Here is a 23,206-nt window from a genome sequence, read left to right as displayed (position 1 = left end):
CATCTTTTGTGTGTTTCCTAATTATTTTAATAGATGCAATGAAATGTCTCCGATATTAATTTTGGTGCAGGCTAAGATTTCCCCTCTGATGACTAGAAGTTCTGCTTTGCAAACTTTGCATTTTATGGCTGAAATTCAAAATATTTTCTGGGGCATATGACTGATAATTATCTAACACGGTATTCTTTTGGTAAGCTTCTGTCAAAGCAATGGTTGTACTGTCATTTGCACAGATTGTTTCCTTATTTAAAATGTTAAATGCTGGACTATAGCATTCTTTAACTTTCAAACTATATGAAAGTCATTTCTTTAATTAGCCCTTAAAAATCCTGAATATCAGTCATAAGTTCCATGGAAACTAGCTTAACTTTTTTTGTGTGTGTGTGTGTGAGAGAGAGAGTATTAGAAACAGACTAGCCATTTTATTTTGGAAACCTGATTTCCTTTTCTTTCCTTTCCTGTATATCTAAACATTATTCAGACTCTGGGGTTTCCCTTTCTCTTCTTTTTCCTCATCACCCCTATTTCTTAGCTCTCCAGCTCTCGTCTTTCTTATCAGCCTGCAGCCTTGGGAGTTGGATCAGCTGACTTGGGCTACCCAGTAGTCTTTGCTGGCGGCTTGAGTGCTACACATCCCCATCAGGTACTCTTAGAGGTTTGCTGCTCTAAAATGTGTCTCATTGACAGCTAACACTTTTTCTGAACTTATTCTATTTGTCCCATATTGGCAAAGAAAACAGGAGAGTAGTTGAAAAAAACAAAGAACACTAACATTGTTTTTGGGATTCCCATGAAATAAGGCTTTAATGAGCATTCTTTTTAAAGTGAGGAGCTAGAGCAGGCATGTCAAACTCGCGACATCACGTGACGTCGCGCAACATATCAGGACAGTTTTGCCATTGCTGGCAATGGGGTGGGTGCGGCTTCCGTGTGACGCGTCCGGCCCGTGGGTCGGGAGTTTGACACCCCTGACCTAGAGAATTAATATGCAGTTCAGATTTATTCATATATATGTTATTGCACTAAAGTGAGAACTTCTGTTTTTTTCTGATTTCATCAATTGCATCTGAATCTATCATTCTTGATTTGCATCTCAGAATTATAGAATTTCATTTCTTCTTGGATACTTGACAAACACCTTATGGAACTTTGATCATTCCTTCTTTGCTTAACTTTTAGAAGTGTGGATTATTTTATATGATGCTCGAAAAAGTGGAAGACACATCTACTGTAGTCATATTTAATACAGTGTGGCTATAGCTGAATGTTTTAAGTGACCATGAAAATGGGGCAAGATATAAATCCATGCGCATTGAGTAAAATTTATAAGTATTACAAGATATTCTCATTAAAATGTTGCTCTGGTACAAAGTATCTTACTTTTAATGTATACTCTGAGAAACAGCTCAGTTCTGCTTGCTAAAAAAGTTTGAAGATTCTCTGACAGTAAGCCAAAAAAAAAAAAAGTAAAAACTGCTACAGGGAATTCAGGGCAGCTGTCAATTGTTCAAGTCGTTGACTTACATTTAGATCTACTTTAATTCTTCTCCCTCTATACTTTCCTATAAATTTGACTGAAATTCTTCCTCAAGCCTTTGCCTGTTGGTAGAAATCATTCAAGTTCTTGAGAAACAAGGCACACTGCTTCTTCCATAGTAGCCAAAGTATGTCATCGATTCCATAACTTTTAATTGAAAAACAAACCCTCTTTTCCCAAATCACTTCAAAAATAACAAGTTTGATCTTTGTACTTTCTAGTTGGTAGTTCCAGGAAAGGAGGGAGGAGTGCCCCTGATTCCTAGCCAACCGATGCATGGCACCCAGGCAGATCATGAGAAAATAATGACATGCACTCCCCTGGATGGAGGCCACTATTCGGCAGTTACTCCATCAAGTAGGTAGGTATTTAACTTTCCTTAATGGTCTATTTTATGACTTTTACAAAGCAAAATTGAATTTGTTTGAGAATTAATGGCATTTGTTGTGTGGATTAGTAGCTTTGGAAGAAAGGCTTAACATCATCCTTTGAAGTTCCTAATTTTTTCTAGGAATTTTCTGGGGTTTTTTTTTTCCAGTTTTCTTCTACATTTCCTGTAAGTAGCACCCACATGGGAAGATAGCATAATTCTCAGACTCTAACAATATTAATTGTTAAAACTCATTCTTGTTAGATTATGCCAATGCCACTAAGTGCCAGAAAAGGAACAAAACCTTTAGACCCTGCCTCTTCCCTTTGGAGATCTCTCCACTCTTTGAAAAAAATACTTCAGTGGGGGGGGGAGGAGAGAAAGCTGTCTTAATCCTAACTACACTACCTCAATTTTTAAAATGTTGCATTATTTATTTATTTATTTATTTATGAGACTTATATACCGCTTTAAGTGCAAGCACTCTCTAAGCGGTGTACACCAGTAAGCAATGTATATATATATATATATATTACATTGCCCCCAACAATCTGGGTCCTCATTTTACCTACCTTGGAAGGATGGAAGTTTATTGCTGCTGATAACAACTAGTCAATGTTGAGGAAACCTGTGTCTTTGTGTGTGTGTGTGTGTGTGTGTGTGTATGTGTATGTGTAATGAGTAGACTGATGCTAGAAGATAAAGCATAACTGTTTCAGATAAAAACTATGTCATTGGTTGAGTACCCAGAACACCTTTAAAATCTAAGTTTTAATTCTGTGGTAAGTATTATATATACCTTTAGCAAAAAGCTAGAAAGGATAATTAGGAAAAATATGTACTTTGTATGTAGTGCTTTGTACCAGTGGCTGTATATCTCTAATGTAATAATAATAATAATAATTACACCCGCTTTCTCTTTCAACGTTCAGTGAGGATCCAGAAACTGTATCGAACAGCAGTGAAGGAAAGAGCGGATCTCCACGTGATGCCTTGGAGACCTTCTTTGTTCGAAAGGTGGGAGCCTTTGTCAACAAGCCCATCAGCCAGGTAATTGCTTTAGTTCACTGCTTGCATATGGCTTCAGAAGTGAAACACAAGGCATGACCTTTCCCATCACACAGGAGAAATGCCATTCCAGATGGCTGTGTTTGGCTTTCTCTAATCTCCAAATTTGTCCTGACCAGTTTTAGGGCTGTAGGCATGAAAATGTGCAGCAATATATTGCATCCTGGCAGAAACAGTAGGATTTGTCAGGAGACATTTGAGATTCTGTCTTTTGAACCTCTTTAGGTGACAATGGCCAGTTTGGACATTCCTTTTCAAATATTTGCTCCCAAAAGCTTTGAACTAGAAGATAACGATCCCATGGTAAGAACTGCTGACCTTTCTCGGTTCTATACAATTGCAGTCAGAATTGTGGCTCCTGAATGCCAGGCCTGCCTATAATTTCTGTCTGCAAAGATAACTTCTTGTTTCTGCTTAATTTTGCACATCAGGACTTGATTATGTTAATTAGACATTTGAATTTCTTCAACAGGTAAATCCTCCTGATTCTCCAGACACAGAGTCTCCCTTACAAGGTAGCCTACACTCAGTTGGTTCCAGTGGCAGCAGCAGTGGGAATATCCATGATGATTTTGTTATGATAGATTTTGTAAGTCCATACAACACTTTACATTCATTACACAAGTAACTCGTATTTAAAACTCCATGCTCTGGTATTGGGGGGAAAGTTTTCTTCCAAGAAACTTCAATCTCTTTGGTGAATCTGTGGGGTCCTTGGTGCTCTCTGAGCTTGGTGGTTTACTTGTAGACATTTCATTGCCAAACTAGGTAGCATCATCAGTGCTAGAAGGGGTTTGCTCTTATTTTTATACATTAGTGGCTTGTCCTGTCAATGTTGGTGGAAGTATTCTTGGCGGTTCCTTGATTAGGCTGTTGTTTACTGTTAGGTTATTTGTCTGCATTGGTAGTTCCTCAGTTGGGATTTTGTTTATCCCAATAATCTTCCAGATCAGGAAGTAATTCATGGGGTTCTACCTGGAGTAAAATCCCTAGTCTATTTTGGAACTGAATCACATCTGTGATAGTTCAGATAATTTTCTATTCCAGAAGATTGCTTTCCAGAAATATATGAACTCCTACTAGAATGGCCATAACATGTTCCAATACAAAAATGAATTATTATAGGACAGTGGTGGCGAACCTAGGGCACAGGTGCCAGAGGCAGCACTCAGAGCCTTCTCTGTGGGCACACCCCAGTCCTAGGCTTTCAGCTGGGCTTTATAAAACCTTTTTGCTTTAGGCTTCTGCCACCACGTGCAAAAAAAAAAAAAAAAAAGGTTCAATCAGTTTCAACTTCTCGCGGGAAAAAAAAAGATCTTGCAAAGTTGGAACTGATTGATTGAACTTTTTAGTCCCACCCAGTCTGCCATTACCACTGCAGCCATGCCCACCCAATTGGCCACGCCCACCCAATTGGCAACACCCAGCCAACAGGCCACACCCACCCAGCACTCGACGATGCATAAGTGGGTTTTGGGTTGCACTTTGGGCACTCAGTCTCTAAAAGGTTTGCCATCACTGTTATAGGAAATACAGGAGTTTTTTTTTCCAAGCCCTTCTGGAACCAAATGCTAAATTAAGATCACAATAATTAATTAAACTCTTTGAATAAATATAGCTTTGTAGACCACTGCATTGTTAGTAGATAATTCAAAAGCTGTGCGTCCTAATTTTTGCAAACCAAAAATTACTGCCAAAAGTTTATTTCATTATCCAGAATACATTCTGGTATGAGCAAAGGAAATACCTACAAGGATGCCTTTAACAAAAAATGTAACAATTCGGAAATCAACCATAGCATATTACAAAATCAAAATATTTTTAAATTTATAATCAAAATTTGTTCTTTCCGAAAGTTCAGAATAATATGGGAAAAAATATTTTATCAAGCGATTAATAGATACTATGGAAAAGTAAGAATGGGAGAGAAATCTATTGATAGCTGATACATATTTGAAGCAAAACCTACAGCAATACAACAGTTATATTTTCATTTTTAAAAGACTCATGAAACAGTGAGCAGACCTGGAGTGAATTAAAAATAACAATGAGAGACTAGGATTATGTGTATCCCAAAATGGTACCTAGAAGGAAGAAAAGAAACAAAGAGAAAATTACTGGTTTATTGCAGCATAGTATTAAATGATTTTATTTACGTAACAAAATGTATATACTATCACAGTCACACAATTCTGGGCAGTTCATTAGCTTTTTAAGCTCAGGCTCATACAATTAAAAAGTTCAGTACAATAGATGGTGACCCTTCACCTTCAATAACTATTAAAAATGGCTAGAAGGCCAGTTCAAAGGGTATATTTTTAGCAATTTCCAAAAAACCAAGAATGAAAGCACTAATTAAATCCCTGGGGTAACCCATTAATATTGGGGATGTATCTGACAAGGCCTGTCTCTGGACCTATATATCCATTACTTTATATGGTGGCAGGATTGAAAGCAGATCTGTTGATGGCCTCATAGAAAAAAAAATCTAATTTTTGGACAAGGCAGGCTCTGAGGTAACCTAGTACCATGCCACGTAGGGCTATATAGATAATAACCAATACTTTAAACTGTGCATTGAAGCTACTGTACTGACAACCAGTGCAGCAATTGTAGATTGGGCATTAATTCTATTCTGGTATAACTTGTCATGGTATTCTGTATCAACTATCTCTCCATGTCATCTTCAAAGGACGAATAGGCTTGTAGTAGTCTAATCATATGATGATAAAGGCATATAACTGTTGCCTGTGCTTCCTGGTCCAGATAAATTCATAACAGACATACCAGCTGAAGCTGGCCAAAGTTCTTGCCACAGGCTCTATCTGTTGTTCAAGCAGGATGTGAAAATCCAGGAGAGTGGCCTGATTCAGAGCTAAAACTGGAGCTGATATCTTTAAGAGATTAAGATGTTTCTGGATGAACATCAGTTCCGTCTTGCTAGGATTTAGGTCTGATTTTGTGTCTCCCAATCTAGTTTCTTATACTTAACACTTGTTAAGATGTCTCCTCTATCTCTCTATTCCAGGAAATCTAATAATCTAATACATAGCGGTACCGTAAGATGAAACATTGACATATAGTATGTTAAACAATTTTTACTTGTTTGTCTTCTTTTCAACAGGCAAGAGTTCAAAATGAGTGATACCTATTTTACATTTTGTTGCTTGTGCATAGTTGACTTAAATCTTCCATTTGAATTCCAGAAGCCAGCATTTTCTAAAGACGACATTATCCCCATGGACCTAGGGACTTTCTATCGTGAATTTCAAAATCCTCCTCAACTCAGCAGCCTCTCCATTGATATTGGAGCTCAATCCATGGCAGAAGACCTGGTAGGCAATAAGATTTCTATGAGGGACATTTATATCTATAGCACTTTTCACTTCCAATTTGGAGAGTGGACAAATAGGCAGAGCTGTGAACCAGGAAGTTCAAAGTCCAAATGTTAGTTTTTACAACCCTGCATTTATATGTACGTATTTAATTTATATATTTATATGTACGTATTTAATTTATATCCTACTTCTTACTTCTGAGCTTAAGGTAGCATACATAGTGCTCCTTTCCTCTTTTTCCCACAATGAATATATGAGATAGTTTGCTAAGAATAACTGATTTTCTAGCAGTTTTGACCTTCCTTAAAATTATTGCTGGAATTTCTGAAATACCCTCAGTCAAAACATGCTGAAATATGTCTAAAAATCCGCCAAAGTGAGATAAATCAGGCAAGAACTGCTTGGAAATCTGCCTGGAAATGCCAAAAATATTTTAATCCCTGGCTCGTGATATGTAACAGCCACCCTAGGGACCCTTACAGCAACAAGATTTTCTTTCTCTCAGGGGTTTGAAGCTTTTATACAAATTTAAGTCTGTTTTCTAACAAACTGTAAAGGGCATTGATGGTTTGAATTTCACTCTGATGCCTAATAAATTCAGAACTTCGATCAATAAATAAGGTGTGGTGCTTTTTTGCTTTTTTGCATATTAGTTCCTTTGTTTCAAGAATTTTTGTCTGATTGTAGAAAGTTTTTCCCAATGCTCTCACTTTTGTTAAATGCTGGGAAATAATTGATATTATGAAATCTGTTTGATGAGAAATAGCATAGTTTTAACTCTATCCCTCCATGCCATTTCAGTAGCTGACTCTTTCTACAGAGTTCTGTTTGGAAGGAGGGAGCTAGTTAACCTTGAGTCTTGGAGGAAACATCAGTAATAGATTCACTGTCATGGACTCGTATTGACTTCTACAGAGGTGCTCTTCATGTTCAGTTAGTTGCTGTTTTATATTTCCTTTTTGTATTATTGGGCCCTGTATGAGTTTGAAAGTTTGAAAGCATTTTTTTTTAGAAGTACAAATATGGACAGCTGCATTCAAACATTTCACTTAGAAGCTTATTTGCGAGAAAGCAAGCTATAATTTTACTAACAATGAGTGTCTTCAAGATTTATATGGGGGATTAGTAGATTGAAGTACAGTGTGAACACTTTGCTGTTGTGTGCTTTGCTTAGGTTTTATGTGATAGATGTACATTTTTCCTAGGTTTTGAGAGTTGCTTTTTATATTTTGTTGTATTTTGTCAACTGTAAGTATGACTTTACAGTTTCGAAAAGAATCATATGTATATTGATGTGTTCCACTGAGAGTCACTGGTTTCCTTTCTGTGAGCTAAGTAGTTTATTGTTGGCAACTATGTAATTTAATACCTGAGATTCAAATCCCATTTCTTCTTTTTAAACTCAAGTGTTTGGCCAAATATTCTCATATTTGTTTATTTAAATCTATTGTAGCAGAAAACTTATGCGTTCAAAATGTTAATTTTGAAGCTCAGATTTATTTCTACTTGTATGTGTGTTCTTGGGCAAATTACTACTTGCCTTATTAGTTTGCCCTCTAGTCCATTTCTGGCTTTCCGGACTGGCAGTGGGGAGAGGGGATGGTTCCATATGAGTGTAGCTGGCAAGCATGTGTGTGCCGCTCCATCTGCACGAATGGCATGCACCTTTGCCTGCCACTCACTTAAATGGAACACGTGCTCGCTGCTCGCACAAATGAGGGTGCACGCGCATTCACCAGCCATTTCCGCAGCCAGGTTGCAAACCCCTCACGGCCTGCTAGTGGACCGTGGCTCACAGGTTAAGGACTTCTGCTCTAGTCAGTGGATATTTTTGAAATAATATCCAGAATGGCAATCATTTGTTAAGTCCAATCTTTCACAAGCTAATAATTTTGTGTGGTGATTATAACGCTAAATTTTGATTTTTTTTTTCTACCAAGCCAGAAATGGCTGACGCAGTCCTGCCATTTCACAATCACCTGCAGGAAAAATGCAAGTTTTCAAGTTAATGAAAGAGCTTTCTGAATGGGCATGCATTTCTTTCCTGCTGAGTATTGCATCTTTTGCCCACAGAGGTTTCAGTTTAGCCACTTAACACATTTTTCTCTTTTCACAGGACTCACTGCCAGAGAAATTGGCTGTTCATGAGAGGAACGTCAAAGAATTTGATGCGTTTGTAGAAACCTTACAGTGAAATTGAACCAAGCTAGAACAGCATCGTACGTCCTCTTCGGCACTCTGGAAAAGCAGGCCTATACATTTTGCACCTGCCTCTTCTTTCGAGTCCTGTTATGTTGCAGCAACAATTTCATTTGCTTTCTGGGCTTTATCCAATGCAGAAACAAATGTGCATCCCTTTGAACTGACCTTGTGATGAATTAATTAATTTTCCTTCTTGTTACAGTTGGCATCTGAAGCAGTACAGTGAGGAACAAAATGATCACTTCTGCCTTTTATTATCTCATCTGTAATGATTGTCTATTCCTTCTGCTTCCATCACCCATTGTCTCTTTTCACTTGATTCAACAGAACCATCAACTGAAAGGAACAAAACAAACAGAATAATCTATGCTACATTGAATCCTGAACACTAGCACTGCAGAATTAGTCTATTTTCAGTCTGTTTCAGAGGATAATAGTCACTTCTAATGCTCTAAATAATGGAAACAAAGTGTTGCACATCATTTTTTTCCCCTGCTGTACAGTTGGGAATTAATCCATAAGAGCAGAAAAAAAGTGCTTCTCATATATTTTTCCACCAACAGAGTCAAAAACAATGCCTGCCTAAGACTAGACAAAAAGTCTTGTTGCTTTTGAAGAAGGTTCAGAGTTCATGGGGTCTTCTTACAATTGCTAATTGTAAATACATATTAGTGATCCTAATTCTTTAGGATTACTTAATTAGGGATCTTTAGTCCAAAGTTTTTACAGATGCTGCTGCTCTATGTTAAGAGAAATAAGAAATATTTATTATTCTAAAGGAAATTATATTTAAAGAAAAATTGTATGTTATGTTTTCACATTGTTATATAGCCATAGGCTGCTGTGTTCTTTTGTCACTGCAAAAGTGCTATGAACAACCTTACAAAGAATGAGGGCATCTTCCTTTGGTTTTTGTTTGTTTTTTTTTCAAAAGTGGAAATGTTGTGCTGGGAAATTTATCTTTCTCAGAGATTGACTTGATTTCATTCTACCCTCTTGGGGAGGGGTCTAGAAATGTCATAATTAAGATATGTGCTCTGCTGTAGTGAATTTGCAGAGTTCTAAAAAGTTAAGCTCTGTCATATTTGTAAAATAAATTTACTATAATCTGCGATGAGTTAGAAAGTAACTTGGTATAGAAGTAACATTTTACGAGATTTACGGTACTTGTTCTATCGTACAATGTTTTGTTTAAAGTTGTTTTTCTAATGAGTTAGGCATTAACTAATGCAATCGACTGGCATTTCTATGTGTTCTGTTTGCTCCATATTCCACACCAACTATGAGGAAGGAAGGAAAAAGACACTTATATGAGTTTAGGGATAAATTAGGCTCTGGGAACAAGTTCTTCCTTTCCACTATCAAAACCAGGCTGAGAATTCACCTCTATGCATATTTTAATTGGAGCAAGTATTTTTAAACTTTAGGAAGGTATTTTTAAGTAAACCTGTATAGAATTGGACTGCCGTATACTGTATTGAAGAGAGATCATATCCCCTCATTCCTTCTGTCTTTCATCTTAGATGCTTTTGTATGAGTGTTGCCTTTAGATATGAAGGATATTTATAGTTTAAAATAATGGAATGTTGACTAAATGCTCTGCTCTTAATAGATTTTGCTTGCTTGGGGTCTAAGACGGGGTGATAGGGAGGGTAGATTATTAGGGCAGTATACATCTTTCAGATAGGCTCTGGAATTTTCTGTTCCCTACTGCTTTGCTGAAATGAGCAGAAAATTAAACCTTTTGTCTTCTAGCATGTAGTTTATCCTAATGCCTCAGACGGTAAGAAATTTACTTAAATTGACCGAAAAATATCTTTAAAGTTTATTTTCAAAGTACTTGTGATATTGTTATTCATTATTGGACCACTGAAGAACACACATCTAGGTTCATACCTAAATTGCTCCTAAGTAGGGTGTGTGGGCTTGTTTTGGGGCTGAGAATGATAGTAACATCAAAATTACTTCAAAATAGGTTGCCAGAAAGAGCTTCCAACCCACAGTCATATCTGCATAAAATAGGGCTTGATTTCCCAAACCTTTTAGCTTTCTAATCAAAACATTTTATGAATATGAGGGGGGAAGCATTCCTTGTTATTATTCATGAGATATCAGATGATGTAGAGCTATTTATCTGAACAGGCTTTTTCACCATTGACTACAGGAGAGCCTATTCTTGTAAATGATAGTAAGGTAAGGAAATTACTTGTGTTTCTACTGTTTCTAATGTTCCTAAAAGTCATTTTTCTGCCAAAACTAATTTTTTTTTTTTTTTTGCAATTTACCTTGACATTTATGCCACGGCATTTATTTTGTTCCTGCTTCATTTTCACAGTAAAATGCTGTAACGATTAAAGAAATTTAGTCAACTATAGGTAGTCCTCAGCTTACAACCATTCATTATTGACATTTCAAAGCTATGACGGCCTTGGAAAAGTGATATTAAGGCCCATCCTGTAAGCTGCGACCATCGCACCACTGCCGCAGTCACACAATTTGGGTGTTTAACACTTGCAGTGTCTTGCAGATTCATTGAATTACCATGTAATTTGCTTACCATAGTTAAAAGTGGACATAAAGTTGGGTCCAGTCACTTGATGACTCACTTAACAACGCATTGCTTAGTGACCTAAATTCCAGTCCCAATTGTGGTCGTACATTGAGAACTACCTGTAACTATTTATTCTCATAGTTTAAAATTATACAGATAAAATAATATAACTACAAGTCTCTTTGAATAGAATTTCAAGTTACTCATGTTGATATTCATTTCTTGTTCAGTGATTTTCTTACACTGAAATATGTGCTGGATTGTAATTTAGTGGTATGATTCTGATATTCTACCAACAGAATAGCCCTTTGAGAACATCACAGATTTGGGGTTCTTGCGGGGGTAGGAAATAGCAAGAAGTACGCTTACATAATATTATAAGATGCTGTTGTCTCAGTCCTGGTTTTGTTTATTTTTTGAAGACAATCTTACTGGTTCTGCCTAATAAACACATCAACTTACTATCCTACATAAATCCTCTTATCAGGGATTCAGTTATAGATTGTCAGAGGATACATTTCTAATTACAGTGCTGTGAATCAGAATTGATACGTTGTAAGCAATATTCAAATGCATCAACTGAATAAGGTTCCTCCCCTGCATTTGTTTGGAAACACTATTCAAAATATTCCACTACACTTTCATATAATTTCCAATAAAACATTTGTGCTATTTTAAATTCATCTGTTCCACTGTCTTTTCTACCCAAACTTCAGATTTTAGCAAGGCAAGATAAACAGCTATCTTCCTGTTAAAGCCCCCAAACTTCTAACTCTTCAGCTACTCTTTGTAGAATTGCCATTTTCATATCACCTTTCCCAACATTTTTTTCAGAAATATGCCTCTCCAGATTCAATAATAGCGTATGAATGCGCAGGATTGTATGAGCAGACACACACACACACACACACATCAGCTATGAAACAAGTAATTTGGTAAGATTTTCTATGACATCCACCTTGTCTCCCTTGCAGTTTAATGAAATAGTAGAAATTTGATAAATTATACTGCTGACTCTAGAGTATTAGTACTTGAGAAAAAATAATTCAGATATTCCAAAAGCAATCTACAGAGATTTGCTGTTGTCTTCATGAAAGACTAGAAGTGTCATTTAGAACAGGAGAGAAACATGTGCTCAAAAGCCATCTAGAGTGATAGGAGGCAGCATATGCATGTGTAAGTACATATATAAATATAGCTAACAAACCTGCGATAGAGGCCTAGCTTTGTCAATATTTACATCAATAAGAACTTTTATACTTCTGCAGAATGGAGGCAGGTTGATTTAATTATGCTATCAGATTTTCATTTGAGGTTGGCAAGGATCTTTTGATGGGGATTTATTTTTTTAATCATTTATATAACTACATTATTAATAAATATATGTGCTGATAAAAGTGTCTCGTTTTTTTCCATACTGGAAATATTTGTAATTGGAATTCTAAGTAAAATACAATGTTATGCACAGTAACAGTGAGGTAAAGTTGGGAAATATAAGTAAATGAAATCTGTTCATATACAGTATTGTACAATAAATTGATCACATATTAAAGCTCAGAAATTGGCTTGTACACGTAGTTTACAGAATGCACATATCTCAGCTATTACAAACATATTAAAAAGCAGTTACTAGGCTATAGTCATGCAAATACTAAAACCTTAAAAGCAGATTGTCGGATACTATGAGCTAGTCACAACATTTGTAGGCAAGGCCAAACTTCACTTTGTCGATGGATGCCTTAAGCCAGTGCTTCGCAAACCTGGTAAATTACTCAAAATTGGATAAAAGTGGTCTTTCTTTGGGTAACAACACCCAAACTCATTACCCAACCATAACCAGGACATTTATTTGACTAAAAGTATTTAACCTACATTGGGTAAAAAGAACTTTCTGATAAGTGATTTGAGGTAATTTTGTCCCCTATGCTCCCCAGCTCAACCAGGAAGACAATAAGGGGCAAAATGAATGTATTTTGCTTCTGCAACGCTTAAGATGTTTAGTTCTCTTGGGTAGGTGAAAGAGTGAAATCATCTTTTGAATCTCCATATAGTACATTTCAGTTGCATGCAACCTATAGAAGAAGGGTTGGACACATTTGGCTTTGCATTTCCAGAGAAGACTTAATATCAGTTTAAATTCATAATTATAAGGAACAAAAAGGCTTTTGCAGCTATAGTTTCCATAAAAATCATCCTGGAATGGGAACCAAATATTAGTTTGGATAGCAATTACTACTCTCTGAAATCTCCCATATTTCCCCAAACAGAAAACATGCTAGTAACCATATTTATGCTGGACCATGTTCTCAGCATTTTGTATGGACAGTATGGAAATTTTTAAAAAATAAGAAAAATGGTTGTGAGAGCAAATACTTAGAAAAAATAAAGTGAATCTTGTCATATATTTATTATAAATTATAAACATTTGCCTGATGCATTTCTGTATTATGAAGGACTATATCCAAATCCTAAAAGTAGGCTCTGGTTTTAAAAAAGTAAATAGCTTTCTACTTGATAGTTCATGAAAAATGTATGACAAGTTTCTATTTTTTTATTTGATTGCATTTTTTAAAAAGCTAATACAGTACTAGAGTCGAAATTCAGTCTCCTACTTGAATTCCATATAAAATTAACTAATCACAGGACATATCAGTGGATGAAATATATTAATACATTACACTGAAATAAGTAGTGTGATTCTTCCCCAATTACCTCACTAATTTCAATGAGACTAATCATGTTATTAGTCAATTATCACTCAACCTGTCATTTTCTTAGAGTGAAAGCCAAAATTAAGAACATTTTTTAAAATATTATTCCTTTTACTGGTTACTTTTAATATATCATTCCTTTCATTTCCCAGTCTCTATATTTTCATTTTTTTCCTAACAGCAATATGATTATATTCATATTTGGTATATTTAGCTGTACATTTAGATAATCGTTAGGACAGAAGAAATGTTCATGGTTCTTATAGTTGACATTGTTCTAGTTTTTATAACAGTCCACACTACTGGCAAGCAAATATGCTCTCCCTCAAAAGAACATATGTACCTCACATAGGACCAAGGTTTATCTTCAAAAGCTGGGTGCTTTCTAGCTTTCTTTTCAAGAGTTAATGAGATCATTACCTAGAAAGATAGACGTAGTAAGAGTCTGTTCTAGATAGGTTAGCCATCGATGAGGTTCTAATTTTAAATTTATTCCTCTTTAGTTATAGTGGAGATACAAACATTTGGATGTGTAGTAACATTACTTCAGATCTGAAAGCAATTCATTAAAACAGCCGTAGTAGAGTTGGAGAAACTCTAGATAAAATGGACTGCACTATATCTAATAAGCATTGATTTATACGTAATAGGGACAATTATGCTAGATCCAGCCAACACAATTGGTTTAAGAATGAAAAAAAATAGCTTCTATATTTTCAAGTATTGACTTAAGCAGTCAATACTTGAAAATAAAGGAGTTAATAGGAGGTGCCTATTATTAAACAGCATCTCTTAATAACTAGTCTTAGAATAACAAATGGAGACACACACCAAAATTTGTTAATTGGCTTTGAGTGTTTATTGAAGTACAAAAAGTGCAAACTGTGAATACAAGATTGGTACCACTGGAAGGAAATAAACAAGGTTATGTAAATAAAAGTCACAGTAACAACCCCCAGCCTTGCTCCCAATAAACAATCAAAAGAAGTAAAATATAGGGGAACAGCAACAAAAATTACATTAAGACCTCACTGGAGAGTGTGCAACAAGGACTCATTTGGCCATGTAATATTTGGCTGAGGCAGCAAGACATCCAGATTGAGCCTCAACATCAGCAGTATTACCCAAAAACTTGTGTCAGTACAAGCAGAGGAGTAGCTGCTAGCAATGTGGGCACAGAATGTGTTCCAAGGATGCCAAAGAATCAGTGGGTTTATTGACAGGCAGAAGAGTGATGGAGTGGAGACATAGTGCTCCATCTACAAATACTGGGGTCAATATCTAACAAGAAAGCCAAGCAACAATAAACAGGAATACATAGATGTACCACTGAAAGGACAGAAGAGGAGAGGAAGTAGAGCCAGAACAAGCTATGTTTAAAGAAAGGAGGTGGGAAGACATAAACAGCTACATGGATGCTGCCCCTCTAATTACTCTGACTGCCTGCTTGGAAGCCCCAGTTCAGGCAGCAGGCATTTTGGAAATCAAAACTTGGGACAGCAGTGTAATTCAAACCACATATTTCATTCTTTTAAACAGTCTAGCCCAATCACAGGTCCATGGCTAGCTATAGTTTCAAGAAGGCAAAATGAGAAAAGAAAAAGAAACAAAGCAATCACATGCTTTAGATTTTTCTGGTCGCTCTCAGCAAAGTGAGAAAATTAAGAATTATTTACACTGGCTCACTTCTACAGTTTTGCAAGTTCACTTTCATAATATGGTGCACTTAACAAGATATATTTTATAACCTGGCAACGCAAAGTCACATTCAGGAGTTTGAAATATATGTAGTTGATAAATGTGTCATTGCCCAGGTCTGACAATACTGAACCCCCAAGAAACTATTTTCTCCTCAACTTGTGTTAACATAATTCTGAAACTAATTCAGTATAGAAATTATAGTTTGAGTGCAAGGACTAAACTTGAAGCACTGGGACCTTACTATTCTAAATTGCTGTTTCTGTACCATCAGTTTCCTTTTCACCTGGGCATTTTTAATAAACAAAGCAATACTTCTACAGCTTAGAATCAGACCAAATCTAGTCTCAGTTCACAATGGCATGCTATAATATAAAAAACAGCCTACAAGCTATTCATGGCCTGAAATATAAAACAATGAAGCTAATATTGATAATGGTTTCTATGCAAGGCCACTCCTCATTTAGTCATGCTAAATAATATATATACAACACATTAAAAGAAAACCCCTTTTGATAATCTTTATAACTTTTCATTTCTAGCTGAAAGGGTCCCATGTTTCTTTAGACTAAGCACTATGTAGAATATATCAGATTAATCTTATATGCTTTAATAAAGGAGAATGAACAATCTTAGCACATCAGCCCCTCTTAATAGCTTCAACCACTTTAATCTGCCATTCCCTGTTATCACTAATAGTCTGGGAATTCTTTCAATTACGAACTAGAGCTTTTTTACCAGCCATGGTTGAACTACTGGCATTGATAACCCAGGTACACTTTTTAGTTTGCATTGATCATGTGTTAATTATGAGCCTAACAAATAATTTTATTACGTAATTGCACTGAACTATGGGGTAAAAAACATTGCTAGTCTATATAATTGTATGACTTGGGCCCTCTGCTTTGTAGGGTCAACTTAATGGCTATGTGGTCATATTCAGCTGCCAACAGAGCGGTCAGCAGGACATAATGGCAATGTTAAGATTTTATCTTAAAATTATGAGTGCTAAAGACATTGCAGGGCAGTGCTATTTTTTTATAAATTAAGACTAGCTTTTTCAAAACGAGACAGTTGAAAAAAAAAAACCAGATAAACCTACTGCAGGCCTATCTCAGTTCCTAGAAAAAGAGAAAGCAATGCTTCATCCCTCTCAAGTGCCAAAGAAGGTGCATCGGGGTCATTTTGACTTAAGTCAGAAAAACTACAATGAAGCCCCATCAGGAAAAGATGGTAGAAACAAAGTTATTCTTTAATAGTTTTGGCACAGTAGATCCCAGCAGATTAGAATAAGGTTTGGCCCTGTCATGAAGCTTTTGCTTGAAAACAATCTAATTCCAATGTCTAAAGTGCTGCATCCAGAGCCGCCTAATAGCACACTTCCTGTGTTTCAGTCCCAGGCATGGCCAATATTTGATCTGGACTTTGGCAGAGAGGAGCTGGCCTGGTTGAATGCATGTCAGTACACGTACAGGTACTTGCATTCATTATCTGCCAGTTCAGAAGGAAAGGCTTGCTGCCAAGGCCATTCTGAAATAAACTGCTGGCAAAGGCTACAGGAGAACATGGACAAGGCAGAAAAGTGAGCTCCGGTACATCCAAGAGCACGTAATCTTTACATAACAGGAACACCTGATAACAGATCAAGTGTCAGAGCTGCATGAAATCTATAGATAGGTTTCCAGACACTTAAGCCAGTTGTATTACGGTTCAGTTTTGCCAGGGACTAGGTCTATGCTGCATCCATCCAAGGTACAAAGTGTATTCAGCAAGTCACTTATCAGTATTAAACAGGACTGCCTGACTTGGGCACCTGTGAAGAATCAATTTGGACCAGAGAACTGACTGAGATAAATTCCACTCTAATTCACTCGCCCAGGGCCTGGTACTAAGAGAAAGCAGTTCCACTGACAGTTAACGAGACTTATCTGATAGGACACCTTTGGAACAACCTGAATACTAGTACAAGTACCCAAGACAGAATAGAACAACCTGAATACTAGTACAAGTACCCAAGACAGAACAACCTGAATACTAGTACAAGTACCCAAGACAGAATAGCCAAGGTAGAACTTGATTTTTGAGATCTGCTTTCCCTCCTCATCTGATAAGCCCCCTTCCTGCAAAACCCTCCATATATATGCACAAGCAAACTGTATCCATCTTTCACACTACACATCACCTGGAACGTCTTCAGAATGGCCACATCTCCAAAGCAAGGTAGAAAAGAAAAGGAGGAGGAAGAGGAGGAGGAGGAGGAGAAAGGAATGATCACAGTGGACACAGGAACAGGTTATGGCTCAAGCCTCTGTGTTCTGGAAAAGCTGCACCTGGTTGTCCAAGAGGAACTTGGTAAAGGTGTTGATAGGATTGATGGCTTTGAGGGTTATAGCTGCATCTTTAGCCCACAACAGATTTGGGCCAAATACTACTGCCAGATTGGCATTGGTCATCTTGTTGATATCACTGTTGGCAGAGACCTACATGTGAAGTAACGGGAGAGAAAGAGGAAGGAAAAATTTAAACACTCAAAAAAAAAAAACCAGGAATTTGATTCAATGCTTCTTAGCTCCTTACCATCTATTCAACTCTCAGGTTACACATAAAGACCAAAGTTGTCTTGCATATAAAATAGTGATATTTGGAGTTTAGAACACCTGCAGTTTAATAGACTATTGGTCTTTAGTTACCATTTTTTTTCCTTCCCTGTTTACGGAATCAGTCATCTGCTAATTTCTTTTAGTGTGTTGGTTTCAATCTCTTCTGGAATAAAGTAACAAAAATCTAATTGGTAGATATTTATTTCTTCAATTTATAAGCCACTTCAACTGTCCAAGGACATGTGAGCAACTTGCAACAGAGACATTGCAAGTTGAGTGAGCTTATAAATTTGATTGATTTAAGATATGTATAAAGCTATCCACTTTTACAATGACTTTGGATGTGTAAAAACATACTATTATTATTATTGATCATCGCACAGTCAGCCAGATGTTCAGACTGGATTTGGCATTTTCTCTACCTATCGAGTCCTTACCCAGGACCTGGGATAGGCAGATGTGGATGTTTGGTGATATCGTCACAGGATGGAAGCAGTTCATCATCATCATCATCATCATCATTATTATTATTATTATTATTTTAAAAAAAGATCTGAAAAACTGGCCCTTTCTCCAAGCCTTCGGCTAGAATGGATCTGTAGGATTTATTGTCTTTTAATGGCTGCTTTTCTTTTGAAGTCTGCAGGCATTTTATTATTATTATTATTTAAATTATATTGTATGACTGTTTTTACACATCCAAAGTCACTGTAAAAGTGGATAGGGAAAGAAACATCAAGAATAAAGAACTAATAACTTAAGATCAGTGTAGCGTCATAAAGTGTCCTGTGTCACCCTTGAAGACCTTTCCTAAGTTGACAACATGACTGGGGCCATGCAGATATTGGGCTTCTTTCCCACACAGCAGGTAAGACTACTGAAAAGATACATCTCTGAAGTCTCGCATGGTGTCATAATTTTAACAATGGGACTTAGAATGTGCTTAGTCTGTTAGATCAAATAGGACAGCCAGGTATAACTATTAAGACTGAAAATCAGGCTTGTCAGATGCTATATTTTTTCTATCCTGCTCTATGGAGTAGAGAGTTGGTCTCTGACAGAAGGCCACCTGAAGAGACTAGAAGCATTTGAAATGTGAATTTACAGGTGGCTGTTACATATAAGCTGGGTTGACAAGATCAGAAATGAGAGGGTGATAAGCCACCTGGGAAAGCCAAGGAAAATCATCAAAACAATTAAAAAACGAACGTTAGAATATTTCGGACATGTGATGCGACACCCAGAAAAATACAGCATACTCCATTTAACCCTCCAGGGAAAGATTGAAGGCAAACGAGGTCCAGGCAGAAGAAGAACATTGTGGCTTCAAAATCTAAGGGACTGGTTTGGACAAAACTCAGCAGCACTTTTTTATGCGGCTGCTGATAAAAACAAGATCGCCAACATGATCGCCAACATCCGATAACAGATATGGCAGAAGAAGGAGGAGGAGGAGGTATAACTAATTTAATTCAATCAGAATAGAGCTGGAAGGTCTTCTAGTCCAGCCCTCCGCTAGAGCCTAGAAGCAGGCAGCCTCATGGATAATTGGGATGAACCTCAAAGAGCTTTAAAGATGACAAGCACACATACACAAGCTCATACACATTTATATATAACTTTTGGCAATCTTGTTCACCTGCCGCAGAATAGGAATACAGGTTTCGTATCTTGTCCCTTATACTCTTAGAGATACTTTCAATTGCATGGATAACCCTGAGGAAAGGGAGAGGATATGCTGCATAGGAAATCAGATAAGAGACAGAGGCCAGGCACCCGTAATTGTTTAATGGTCAGAGTCTTAGGAAGGACCCACCCTAACGGCTCTAGCAGTGAAAGTGGCAGGTGGGAAGTTTGTACTTTCAGACTTACGAGGTTCTGTTAATGTGGCCTGACAATAAAGCAGATTTAGTTCATCTGGTCGTGTTTCCTGACTGGTTGAACTGGGAAAGCCAACATCAATCTTGCAAGTCTGAAAGTACAAATTTCTTGCCTACCGCTTTTAAATGCTAGGAAGGTGTGTCATTCCTAGGTTTCTTCTTTGATTAAACAATTGAGGGCTCCTGTCTCTTTTGTCTGATGGTTTCTTAGGCAACATTTCCTTCCCTCGTTCCTCAAAGTTATCTATGCATTGCATCACACTAACAAGGAATTACATTCTGTTAGTATTAATCTTATTTTTATATTCACTTTTAATTTTGTTTTTTTTGCCACACAACACATAATGAGGTGCACTTTGGCACAGTGGTTAAGGCATTAGGATATAAACTGGGAGACCACGAGTTCTATCCCACCCAGGGCAGCTTTGGACCAGTCACTCTCTCTCAATCCTAGGAAGGAGACAATGGCAAACCACTTCTGAAAAAAAAAATCTTGTCAAGAAAACTGCACGGATTTGTGTCTGAGAATTAGACACAACTGACCAGAAGAAGAAAAAGAAACATAAATTGTAGCAAGAAAATGGATATATATAGTATATATAGCAGTGTTTCCCAAACTTGACAATTTTAAGGCATGTGGACTTCAACTCCCAGAATTCCACAGCCAGCATTGCTGGCTGTGGAATTCTGGGAGTTGAAGTCCACATGCCTTAAAATTGTCAAGTTTGGGAAACACTGATTATAGTGATCAGATTTCAGCATGGATATAGAAATTTTCTAATTACTGCTCAGCAATGAAGTGCTTTGGCGGAACCTGAGCCCGATCCTTTCACAAGTAGAATATTTGTCAATAACTGGGGAAAGGGCATCAGGATGGAGCACTATAGAAGGGATACAGATTGGATACACAGGAAAAAATTGGGTTCACCTATTTCAGCATCTTGTTTCCAAGCAATGGCTAATAATAGCTTGTTAAACTTGTATTCTGCCCGCCTTTCCACAACTCTGGGCAGCTCACCATAACCAAATTAAAAAAATTATGATAAATTCAATCAAACATGAAAGATTAAGGATGAACCCTCCTGTTCCGGCAGGCCTGGGGCTGATGTCCCCGGGGGGGGCGGGATATGATCGGACTCGTGGTATGACTGTGGTATAACTGCTTTATTTTACTGTTTTATCATTGTTTTTAACTTTGTACGCCGCCCTGAGTCCTTTGGGATTGGGCGGCATATAAATACTGTAAATAAATAAATAAATAAATGTGGAAGCAAAGGGCCTTATGCTCCCTCACCAGAGCGAAGATCAATGTCTTCACAGGCCTTCTAACCAGTTTATCTCATATTCAAATTTAGGTTATTTCTAAACATACAGTTACACAAAATTAATGGAGGGTGCCTATCACATGATGATGATTAATAATAAGTGATAGGCACCCTCCATTAACTTTTCAAATTTGTTTTAAAATTATATAAGCTAACCATCATCACCACACCTTATGACTGAGGATCTGAAAAGTATGTCATACACTCATCTCACCTGCCCAAGAAAGTTCATTAATAAACATAGAACTTGATAGTTTTCCTCTGGGAGAGTCTGAAGTGTTTTGCGAACAATATCTATTCTCTTTTCTTCTTCCATACCTTAAAGGAAAAGAAAACAAGCGTGATAGGCACCAACATCCCCAATTCTAGTTAACATAGGGAGAGATTATCTTGCAGAGAAAAAATACTTGAAAAGAAATAAGAGTCTCCTAATCAATAGAAATTTAATTATATTAACTTGAAAACTAAGTCTTCTCCTACTGCAGTGCTTCTCAATTATTTTCTGTCATGCCCCCCTAGGAAGAAGAAAACATTTTGCGCCCCCCGCGCGACTGTAAAAAAAATTTTTCTGTACAGAGGACCGATTTCCGGGTCTAAAAGTCACACGGGCGGGTTTGGCCAATCAGGATAGAGCATCATGTCTATCCAATCGGGTCCTTTGCATGTGTCACGTGCATTGGCGGTCATGTTGTCCTCCGCGTCGGGCTGCCGCTTGCGAGTGAGTCGAATGATCCGATCTAGAAATCCAATATGACAGTATTTGCCGAGGTCAAACGAGCCCCTCTTTACGGAGCCTCGCGCCCCCCCTGGGGGGCCCGCCCCACTATTTGAGAAGCACTGTCCTACTGTCAAAGAAAATCATAACTCTGGGTCAAACATACTGAGAAAAGATTACTGATATGGGATTAGGACCATCTTGGTAACAACTCACTGTAGAAATTGACAACATCACTGTAGAGACCAAAGGTGAGCAGAGGCTCAGGCAGATCCCTCAAGAAGGTCTTGAGAATCACAGCTGGAAGATGCACATCTTCATATGTTGCAAAATCCACAGGTAATCCTGGGTAAGAGAGAATAAAGTGTTTCTGAGCAATAGCCAAAGCATAACCTGCAATATGGCAGAAGTTCCACGTGCCAAGGGCAAATTTAAGGCCTGTACAGAAGGGAAAGACAAATGGAAGGGACTACCTCGAGCAGATATTTACCCATGTTGTATTTCTGTTGAACCTCTCTTACTGTTTGTGTATTTGCAGATCGCCGGAAAATCCCCTGTATGGTAAGAGCTGAAAGAGGCAGGAAGGGAAAGAGCTCAGAGTAATCATATTATTACAAACATGAGCAATAAACATTATGTAGCCCTAAAAATAATGTCATCTATTATAGAACCGGACAATGAAGCAAGAAGGTTGCAAGTTCTCCAAATGATTTAGAGAAATTTTGCCCATGATATTTACAAAGAAACAGCTTACAATACTGATATATATAGAATTCCACTGTTTTTCAATGTGAAGTTAGAAAAATGCTAAGACATCTGAAAATAACTAAGCCGATCCAAGCAAAAAAAAAAACCTGTAGGGCAGTGTTTCCCAAACTTGACAATTTTAAGGCATGTGGACTTCAACTCCCAGAATTCCACAGCCAGCGTTGCTGGCTGTGGAATTCTGGGAGTTGAAGTCCTCATGCCTTAAAATTGTCAAGTTGGAAACACTGTTGTAGGGGATACCAGAGGGGGCAGATCAGTTTGAACATGGATTCTCTTTGCTCTTACCATGCTGTTGTAGATAAGCAATGGTTTCTCTGATCACCAATGGGATAGGATTCCGATCTGAGTTCTTCTCCCTCAACCTGTTGGTAAAGGAGAAGCTTATATAATGTTTATCTTTCCTTTGCAAGGTGCTAGAAATAATTTTATACCAATCTTTCTAA

The 23,206-nt window shown here is 37.3% G+C and overlaps 2 protein-coding genes across 10 annotated transcripts in view; one reads left to right on the top strand and one right to left on the bottom strand.

The window, feature by feature from the left end:
• The window catches only part of ATG13 (autophagy related 13), a 34,033-nt gene extending 21,570 nt beyond the window's left edge, over nucleotides 1–12,463 (top strand). For 4 of the 7 annotated variants that reach the window (XM_039358332.1, XM_039358338.1, XM_039358306.1 and 1 more), the window contains 7 exons: nucleotides 533–643; nucleotides 1,759–1,898; nucleotides 2,840–2,957; nucleotides 3,201–3,278; nucleotides 3,448–3,564; nucleotides 6,182–6,310; nucleotides 8,430–12,463. In XM_039358332.1, coding sequence (XP_039214266.1) covers nucleotides 533–643; nucleotides 1,759–1,898; nucleotides 2,840–2,957; nucleotides 3,201–3,278; nucleotides 3,448–3,564; nucleotides 6,182–6,310; nucleotides 8,430–8,507 — 771 coding nt within the window. In that variant the 3' untranslated portion in view covers nucleotides 8,508–12,463. The remainder of the gene's footprint in view (nucleotides 1–532; nucleotides 644–1,758; nucleotides 1,899–2,839; nucleotides 2,958–3,200; nucleotides 3,279–3,447; nucleotides 3,565–6,181; nucleotides 6,311–8,429) is intronic. The other 3 variants (XM_039358352.1, XM_039358345.1, XM_039358315.1) reach the window with 2 other exon arrangements.
• Nucleotides 12,464–14,613: 2,150 nt separating this feature from the next.
• Nucleotides 14,614–23,206, bottom strand: part of ARHGAP1 (Rho GTPase activating protein 1) — a 36,170-nt gene continuing 27,577 nt past the window's right edge. For all 3 annotated transcript variants that reach the window (XM_039358370.1, XM_039358378.1, XM_039358365.1), the window contains 5 exons: nucleotides 23,049–23,125; nucleotides 22,486–22,563; nucleotides 22,212–22,340; nucleotides 21,495–21,598; nucleotides 14,614–17,955 (listed from right to left, as the gene is read on the bottom strand). In XM_039358370.1, coding sequence (XP_039214304.1) covers nucleotides 17,776–17,955; nucleotides 21,495–21,598; nucleotides 22,212–22,340; nucleotides 22,486–22,563; nucleotides 23,049–23,125 — 568 coding nt within the window. In that variant the 3' untranslated portion in view covers nucleotides 14,614–17,775. The remainder of the gene's footprint in view (nucleotides 17,956–21,494; nucleotides 21,599–22,211; nucleotides 22,341–22,485; nucleotides 22,564–23,048; nucleotides 23,126–23,206) is intronic.

Source organism: Crotalus tigris, unplaced genomic scaffold (assembly GCF_016545835.1).
Source record: "Crotalus tigris isolate CLP2741 ecotype Arizona unplaced genomic scaffold, ASM1654583v1 scf7180000017576.4783729, whole genome shotgun sequence".
NCBI lineage: Eukaryota > Metazoa > Chordata > Lepidosauria > Squamata > Viperidae > Crotalus > Crotalus tigris.
This window is presented reverse-complemented; position numbering and strand designations above follow the sequence as displayed.